The sequence below is a fragment of the Silurus aristotelis genome, assembly GCF_946808225.1.
Source record: "Silurus aristotelis genome assembly, chromosome: 28".
Classification (NCBI taxonomy): domain Eukaryota; kingdom Metazoa; phylum Chordata; class Actinopteri; order Siluriformes; family Siluridae; genus Silurus; species Silurus aristotelis.
In genome coordinates, this window is record NC_139601.1 from 1,455,802 (window position 1) to 1,465,070 (window position 9,269).

The following is a 9,269-nucleotide window of genomic DNA, read 5'->3' on the forward strand; positions in this document are numbered from 1 at the left end:
CGTTTGTTGTTGTTTTTGTTAGTAGTCCCCAGGATTCGGTGTATGGGTGAGAGGATACACACCTCCTGAAACTGTGATTGGAGCTGTGTTGGGATTTTCAGTGTGTGACGAGCCGTGATGAGCTTTCGCATGCTGTAATGAGCTTTCAAATGCTGTGATGAGCTGTAATGAGCTTTGACATGCTGTGATGAGCTGTAATGAGTTGTAATGAGCTGTATTGAGTTGTAATGAGCTGTAACAAGCTGTGACATGCTGTGATGGGCTGTGATGATCTGTAACGAGCCGTGATGTGCTCTGATGAGCTTTGGCGTACCGTGTTGAGCTGTGATGATCTGTGACGAGCCTTGAGGAGCCATGCCGAGCCTTGTCGTGCTGTGACAAACCGTTCCCTTCTGTTGTTCCCCATAAAATTGTGCATCCAGCTATATTTAAATATATTAATACTGATATATATTTAAATACTGTAACGCATGATGACTGGAGGAACAGGTTTCATCACACCGTAGAAAGAAGGAAGCCTGAATAATCACTATAATGTAACACCAACACACACAGTACATATATTATTATATCATTATATCATTATTCCTGTTCACTTCTTCTTTCTGCACACTGTGGCCTGGAAATACATTTATTTGTAGTAGTAGTAGTAGTAGATGGAGTAGTTGTTGTAGTACTACTAGTAGTTTTTGTAGTTGTAGTTTTATCGGGAGAATGCTGAGGATGGAGCCACCAGGAAGCAGGAAAAGACCGAGAGGGAGGTTTATGGATGTGGTGAATGAAGTAAAATTTTTATTAATTTATTGATAACGTTTGTTTTATTCTTGTTTCTATATTTAGTATTTATTATTTTTCTAAACAAAAATGCATGTTATTGTGTACACTGCTGTTTTTTTCCCTTCCTTTTTTTGATTTATGTATTAATTTGTTTTATTACATTTTTAAAAAACGTCCCACCGCACGAGTTACTTTACTTTACTTTACTTTACTTTACTTTACTTTACTTTACTTTACTTTACTTTACTGTAACTACGTGTTTATCTTTTCACCGGTTTAAAAATAAATCACTTGACTGGCCGCGAGGCGGCGCTCCAAGCCCGCAGCAACACCGCGCGCACACTTCTCCCTGCTCGGTCTCCCCGCGCGTCAGACCCACGGTCTCGAGGCGCTCGAGGTGCGCTCCTGGGTTTTTGTGTGTGTGTGCGTGTGTGTGTGTGTGTGTGTGTGTGTGTGTGTGTGTTTGAGTCTCGTGCGCGGTGAGTGGAGGCGGTCAGGTCTCTAATACAGTAAATAATATTACCATGAAGCTAAAAAACAGTGTTTTATTACACAGTGTGAACGTTTTCCGTCGGAGAGCGAAACTTAATCCGGAGGATTGAAGAAAAACCAAGAAAAGTCGCTTTTTTCTGTCCATTTACAGGAACAGAGCGGTAAAGGACAAAGTTTCCTCCACTTCAGTTCAGTTTACCTGAGACAGGTAAGAGCTCCCGGTTCATTTAACACACCCGCTCTGTGTGTCCCTCTGTTTCCGTCAGTGTCCCACCGTGTCCCTCTGTGTCTCTCAGTGTCGCTCTGTTTTCTTCAGTGTCAACCCGTGTCCATTTTTGTCCCACTGTGTCCTTTGTGTGCCTCTGTTTCTTTTAGTGTCTCTCTGTTTCCCTCATTGCCCCTCTGTTTCCTTCAGTGTCCCACTGTGTCCTTTTGTGTCCCTCAGTTTCCTTAAGTGTCACTCCATTTCCCTCAGTGTCCCTTTGTTTCCTTCAGTGTCTCACCGTGTCTCTCTGTTTCCTTTATTGTTCCTCTGTGTCCCTGAGTTCCACTCCATTTCCCTTCATGTCCCTCGCTTTTCCTCTGTGTCTCTATGTGTCCTTTAGTGTCCCTCAGTGTTCCTTTGTTTTCCTCTGTGTCTCTCTGTTTCCCCCTGTGTCTCTCTGTTTCCCTCCTTTACCCCCTGTGTCTCTCTGTTTCCCCCTGTCTTTCCATTTCCTTCCTTTTCCCCCTGTGTCTCTCCATTTCCCTCTGTTTCCCCCTGTCTTTCCATTTCCTTCCTTTTCCCCCTGAGTCTCTCCGTTTCCCCCTGTTTCCGTTTCCTTCCTTTTCCCCTGGTGTCTCTCTGTTTCCCTTCTTTTCCCCCTGTGTCTCTCCGTTTCCCTTCTTTTCCCCCGGTGTCTCTCTGTTTCCCTTCTTTTCCCCCTGCGCCTCTCCGTTTCCTTTATTTTCCCCCTGTGTATCTCCGTTTCCCTCCTTTTCCCCTGTGTCTCTCCGTTTCCCTCCTTTTCCCCCTGTGTCTCTCCGTTTCCCTCCCTTTCCCCCTGTGTCACTCCGTTTCCCTCCTTTTCCCCCTGCGTCTCTCCATTTCCTTCCTTTTCCACCTGTGTTTTTCTGTTTCCTTCCTTTTCCCCCGGTGTCTCTCTGTTTCCCCCTGTCTTTCCATTTCCTTCCTTTTCCCCCTGAGTCTCTCCGTTTCCCTCCGTTTTTCACTGTGTCTCCCTGTTTCCCCGTCTTTCCGTTTCCTTCCTTTTCCCCCTGTGTCTCTCTGTTTCCCTTCTTTTCCCCCTGTGTCTCTCTGTTTTCCTTCTTTTCCCCCTGTGTCTCTCTGTTTCCCTTCTTTTCCCCCTGTGTCTCTCCATTTCCCTCCGTTTCCCCCTGTGTCTCTCCATTTCCCTCCGTTTCCCCTGTGTCTCTCCGTTTCCTTCCGTTTTTCACTGTGTCTCCCCGTTTCCCCGTCTTTCCGTTTCCTTCCTTTTCCCCCTGTGTCTCTCTGTTTCCCTTCTTTTCCCCCTGTGTCTCTCTGTTTCCCTTCTTTTCCCCCTGTGTCTCTCCATTTCCCTCCGTTTCCCCCTGTGTCTCTCCATTTCCCTCCGTTTCCCCTGTGTCTCTCCGTTTTCTTCCGTTTCCCCCTGTGTCCCTTAGTGTCCCTCTGTGTGATAAAAGGAAAAGACCCTGGAACAATCACATCTGAACTCTATAAAGATTCATTACACTACTGTTAAAGTCTTTTTGTAAATGAGGTGATAATTAACTGTTTATTATTGAATTAGATGCTGATTGTATATTTATGATCATTGATACATGTGACATCTTTATGTCCTATTTAATGTTTGGGTTTATTTTTTACACTCAGTAGGAGGAATAAAACGGTCCACTACAGCTCTCTCTCTCTCTCTCTCTCTCTCTCTCTCTCTCTCTCTCTCTCTCTCTCTCTCTCTCTCTCTCTCTCTCAATAAAACATTTCATTAATTGAAATATAAGTGTAGTTTAGAGGAGTTTAGGAGCTCTACAGGTGAGTGTAAATGACAACTGTATCTGATGGCTTTCTCCTTATCAGGATGTGTGTGAGGGAGTGTGTGAGGGAGTGTGTGAGCCTCCTGTCAGTCAGTGCCAGTCTTTGCTTTACCCAAACACCAATCCACTCCCACAGCACTTTATGTACAGTGTTTAACGTCTTTGGACTGAAGAGGAATTACAGCGTTCCTTAGTAGTCTGTTCTCGTGCTTTATTACGTTTATAAGTACGGTCAGAAGTGGAAAAGCAAACAGGACACACTTTGATCCAAAGGAAATATTGAAAATGCAATGAGGCAAAAGGATTAACCTCTGGTAGAAACCTGCTCAGAGAGCATAAATACTGTGTAAACTCCAGAGAGGAGAGAGAGAGGGAGAGAGAGAGAGAGAGAGAGAGAGAGAGAGAGAGAGAGAGAGAGAGAGAGTAGGGTTTCTATTTGTGTCCAGTTTTTGAGAGTCAGTATGGACTAACGATGGTGCTCACAGCTAATTGCATCCTTTTGTGTATTTAATGCAGCAGTGAAAATTCTCCAGCACGTCTTTAACCAGTCATTAGTTCACTCGTTCCTTTAACAGACTGGCATTGCGCGAGCATCGGGCTGTGCTCACGGTTTCACCCAGGAAGCACGTAGTGTTTGTGACAGGAATGTAAAGTAGAGGGGCCCGCTGGTCACACCGTGGTCCTCTCTGTTAATGAGCAACAGCGTCCTCCTGCAGCAGTGGAGGATAAGCCACAAAAAACTACATGTGTCTGTCCACACTGTCCATCAGAGTGGGCTTTCAAATCCCTCATGACTTGTTTCTTCCACATCTGACTCGTAAGCACACGTTCAGTCTTACTCATCTGTGGTGTTTTTATATCGCTCTGCTTTCAGGAAGGCCCATTCTCATGGGTAGACAAAGTGTAAATAAAGACCTCCATGCATTTATGATGAGTCACCTTCATGTGCAGTTTCACAACTTTTAAATGAGTATCTGAGAGTCAGAGCATAAATAAATGTGCAACAACACTAATTTAAAACCATGCAATATTACCTATGCGAATATGTATCTCGTTATTGTAAATGAGTAGTTTTCTGTAATCTGTAATCTGTAATTTTACTTAAGTTTGTTTTGTTTAAAATATTGTTCTTAACTACATTTTAAATCTTTACTGGGTAAAAGAAATTAATAAATGAAAATAACGCAAGGGGGAAATAAAAATCGGGCCCCCGGGAAACTGCTGCACAGTACTTTTCCCTGAGTTGAGTATTTTATCAGTCTTTCTACCTCTGGTGAGATGCAACCCCTGATTTCAGTTAATGCTAAACACTGTTTTTGTTATTCAGAGATCCCACACAGGACTTTAGGATGTCTCCGTTCAAAGGCTGGAGGTAACCAGAGGATATCTGTGTTCCCTCTTCGATATGGTCGACTGGACCACTGTTCTTGCTCCATGTATCTGGATTCAGGCCCTCGTGACGTGGGTGGCGTCGGACACCTGCCCCTCTGTGTCCCTGGTTTCCGTCAACTTCTCCGTGCCCTACTCCGTGCCTTCGTTTCATACCTCCAGCCCAATCCAGAACATCGCTGTCAACCAGTATTACCACGAGGTCTACCTGGGGTCCCGGAACCTCATCGAGGCGGTGAACAGCACTCTGGGTAAGCTGTGGGAGCTGCGCACCGGACCTGTGGGCAGCAAGGAGTGCCAGCTGTGTCAACTGTGCGACATTGAGAGCGATCCGTTCGAGGAGCATACGGACAGCGAGGTGCTGCTGCTCGACACCTTCCTGATGTACCTGTACACGTGTGGGAGCTCTCAGTATGGAGTGTGTTACTTCCACCAGCTCAATGAAAACGGACGCGCCCCGGCGCCCTCCAAGTGCCTTTTCCGCAAACAAGCCAATTCTGCGGCGTTCTGCCCGGACTGTATCGCCAGCCCACTGGGCACCAAGGTCAGCATGGTGGAGGAGGGGCAGACGGCGTACTTCTATGTTGCAGCGACCATCAACGACAGCGTTACGCAGCGGTATGGCAGGAAGTCTGTCTCGGTGCGGCGTCCTTTAGCTACCGAGGACGGTTTCCACACGGACGTGCAGGGCCTGACGGTGCTGCCCGAGCTGCGGCGGGTCTACCCGATCGAATACGTTTACAGCTTTCACACGAATGACTTTGTCTACTTCCTGTCGGTGCAGAGGGAGAAGGCGGAACCGCAGGGCACGTCACCATATCAGACCCGACTCGGACGTCTGCCACGCAACGAATGGGAAATGCGGCGCTACCGAGAGGTTGTGCTCGAGTGCCGATTCGAACCCAAGCGCAGACGCAGGAACTCGGGTGGCGCCGGGACCAGCGAGGCCTTTAAGGACATCGTGTACAACGTGGTGCAGGCCGCCCACTTCGGCAGGGCCGGCCGCGAGCTAGCCGACGAACTCGGTGCAGAAGAAAACGACGACATCCTGTACGGAGTTTTCGCCGTCACGGACGACTCGGGCGTCACCGAGCCCGACTCTGCTCTTTGTGCGTTTCCCATGGACTGGGTGAACATGTTCATCGATCAGGGCGTGGAGGATTGCTGCAAATCTGGACCTGAGCAGCTCTCCCGTGGCCTGTGCCACTTTCAGACCTGCGAAAGCTGCCCCCACGAGGTCAGTGCTACACATCATACACAATCAGATAACATGGTTTACGCAGGGTCAAAAGAAAATGAACGAAAGGAGAAGATCAGGAAACATTAGGAAACAGTGCGATTAATGTGGATTCCTTTTGTTTGTAGCCTCTTTTTCCAGACAGAAAATCTCTCAAGCTTGATATTTGTTTGGAAACCTCAGATCTTAAAAGCACAAAATGCACGTTGTTTGATCCATTCATCATGAAAACTATTTAAGTCCACAAGTTATGCTTTTATGCAAACCAAATTTTTTGACAAAAACACACGAGAACCTTTTCCCGATGCAGTATTTATTTACACAAATCCATAAACACCAGTGATTTCAGAGCAAAGTGGTTGCATATTTTAAAAACACAGCCTTGAACAGAAAGTGTGTTTCTGTCTGTGTTTCTCGGTGGAATGCAGTCGGAGAGATGAGTAATGACTGATTTGTGGCTGGAAAGCAGGAGTTTTATGTAAACAATGCTTTATATATAGCCATGAGAGCAGGAACGGAAGGTTTCTCCGATTTGATTTCGAAATTCTCAGGCAAGTGCAGTCCATCTGATTTCAGATTTGTGTTTGCGTTGTTTGTCATGCGAAGCTGAAAATCTCTGACCGTGCAGGGTGAAATGATGCGAAGGAAAATAAGTCAGTTTACTGTCTGGTATTAAAATGGGGCTTTAAGTTGAGTTTTATTTACCTGATTGGAAGCTGAAACAAGATAAACAGAAAATGAGAGGAGGCAGAGCTGTGACGAATGGTGGATAATCTGCTGAAACCTTTGAATTCAATATTTTAAAGCCAAAAGTGAGGATTTGTCGTAGTCTGCAAGCTTTATTTGATTTGTGTCTAACAAACAGAGTGTAGCATCAAAGCTCTCAGGCAGTAAAGCTGTTGGTTCATTGTTTATTTTAATATAATGTATAACTCGTTTTTTCTACCCAGAGCACGACGGTCTCTCTCAGAGCACGACGGTCTCTCTCAGAGCTACAACGGTCTCTCTCAGAGCCACGACAGTCTCTCTCAGAGCACGACACTCTCTCTCAAAGCACGACAGTCTCTCTCAGAGCCATGACACTCTCTCTCAGAGCATGATTCTCTCTCTCAGAGCACGACGGTCTCTCTCAGAGCACGACGGTCTCTCTTAGAGCCATGACAGTCTCTCTTAGAGCACAACAATCTTTCTCAAAGCACGACAGTCTCTCAGAGCCATGGCACTCTCTCTCTCAGAGCACGACACTCTCTCTCAGAGCACGACACTCTCTCTCAGAGCACGACGGTCTCTCTCAGAGCACGAGGGTCTCCCTCAGAGCACGATGGTCTCTCTTAGAGCCATGGCAGTCTCTTTTAGAGCACGACACTCTCTCTCAGAGCCACGACACGCTTTCAGAGCACGACACTCTCTCTCAGAGCACGACGGTCTCTCTTAGAGCCACGACAATTTCTCTCAGAGCACGACACTCTCTCTCAGAGCACGACACTCTTTCTTTTAGAGCACGGCAGTCTCTCTCAGAGCACGACAGTCTCTCTCAGAGCCACGACAGTCTCTCTGAGAGCACGACAGTCTTTATGATGACAGCAGCAACTTTTAGGAACAATTCTAAGAATAAACACTGACAAAAACAGAGACTTGGATATACAGTAATGACTCATGAATAATAAGACTCACAGCTTCCACTTCCAGATGTTTCAACAGACACTGTATGAATATGTGCTGATATTTGTGGTTAGTTGCTCGATGTGGTTCTTCTTACCCCGTCTCTCCTGGTACCCCGTTCTACTGAATATAGTGATATACATCACATTTCAATCGACTGGCCTGGTCTGAAGTCCAGTCGGACAAAAAAAAAGAAAGTGTGGCTGTTCGTTTGTAACACGTTTTCAGCTCATTGATTGACAAGACACTTAGAGCAGAAGGATTCCTGAAAAATAAGAGGAAAAATTATTTTTTGGTTTTCTTTTTTATCTGTTATGCAGCTTAAAGATCTGCACCAGTCAAAAGATTGTACATGTTTGAGACTTGTCATTGTTCAGTATATTTGTAGTTCTCTATGATTGATTACATGATGCATTTGTACAATTACCCCGAATTTTACATCCCTATAAGATGTAAACTCCATAGGCCTACATTTGTTATTAAAACTGTAAAAGAATGAAACAAATAAATTATTGAAAGAAAATATGGAATCTGGCTTTGTACCCATTACGCTCCTCTCCTGTTAAAAAGTTAAAAAGCTCCTCTTTGTGTTAAGCAGTTGTGTTTACACACTATACAAACACTCGATGTTTGCTGCTTTTACAGGATTATGCAGAGTGCCGCGCTCGTACAAGAAAGAGGAAGCGTTCACTAAAATATTTGAATTTTTCTCAGATGCAAAGGAGGAAAATTTACTCACATCACCGTGTGAGATACGCTGGCGTTTCAGAAGATTGTTGTTTGTTAAAAGAATACAAAGATCTCGTACAAAGATCTAAGATAAGAGGCCGCATTCAAGAAGCGAGAACTGGGCACAAAAATGTATTAGAAGAAAAACAAATAACAGAAATATATATGAAGTAGCAGGAAACAAGGTCCTGTCTGAATTTATTTTTTTCTTTCCCTTTTGGCGTTCCATACACACCGAGACAGCGTTTTTAGTCAACAAAAGATTTTTTTTTAATTGCTGTAAAAATGGTCTCTTTTAAAAACGATGAGGCATTTTCAGTCATGTGGCGACGCCTTCCCTTGACAGCTGAAAAGTAAATAAACGGCCTTACAGGGACATTTTCAGACGTTCCGGTGTGGATGAGCAACTTTTGGGAAAATATTGAAAACGAAAGTGAGGACATGGAGCTTTTTAAGACAAAAAACGCTGTTAATCCGGATTAGTGTAGACGTAGCCTACAAGTCGATCTTGCTCCTTCGATCTTTATTTGGGGTGGTTTTATTGCAGAAGAAAATGCAGAAGAACAGAATTTCAGTTTTAGACTAAACACACGTTGTCTAAACACAGTACAGAATATAGGTAAGACACAAAACAGATCCGTTTAGTCTTTTTATGGTTCAGTTATGTTGTTTGTTTATTTAGACTTAGAAAATCTACAAATTCTGTGTGTGTGTGTGTGTGTGTGTGTGTGTGTGTGTGTGTGTGTGTTACTCTTTCTCATTCAATATTGCACACCACATTCTGCATCATGAGAGGCTCCCTGAAAAAAGAGCTGTTGATAGTTAATGATTTTAGCCTCCTGTGAAAATCCTCCACCGACCGTCAGTGTGTTAGCAGAACATCCGTGTCCACTACTAAATGCAGCTTCAGCTCAGTCTCTGCTTCTATTGTGTGGATTTTTTAATGCGTAACTGCATTGTTAATGCT

The 9,269-nt window shown here is 44.7% G+C and overlaps 1 protein-coding gene across 4 annotated transcripts in view; it reads left to right on the plus strand.

The window, feature by feature from the left end:
* The first annotated feature begins 1,165 nt into the window (after positions 1 to 1,165).
* Positions 1,166 to 9,269, plus strand: part of mst1rb (macrophage stimulating 1 receptor b) — a 21,277-nt gene continuing 13,173 nt past the window's right edge. For 3 of the 4 annotated variants that reach the window (XR_014532199.1, XM_083533788.1, XM_083533789.1), the window contains exons 1-2: positions 1,208 to 1,477; positions 4,613 to 5,911. Coding sequence is in view for 3 of the 4 variants with exons in the window: in XM_083533788.1 (XP_083389914.1) it covers positions 4,691 to 5,911 (1,221 nt within the window). In the remaining variant the exon portion in view is untranslated. Of the gene's footprint in view, positions 1,478 to 4,612; positions 5,912 to 9,269 lie in introns of all 4 variants that reach the window. The other variant, XM_083533790.1, reaches the window with a different exon arrangement.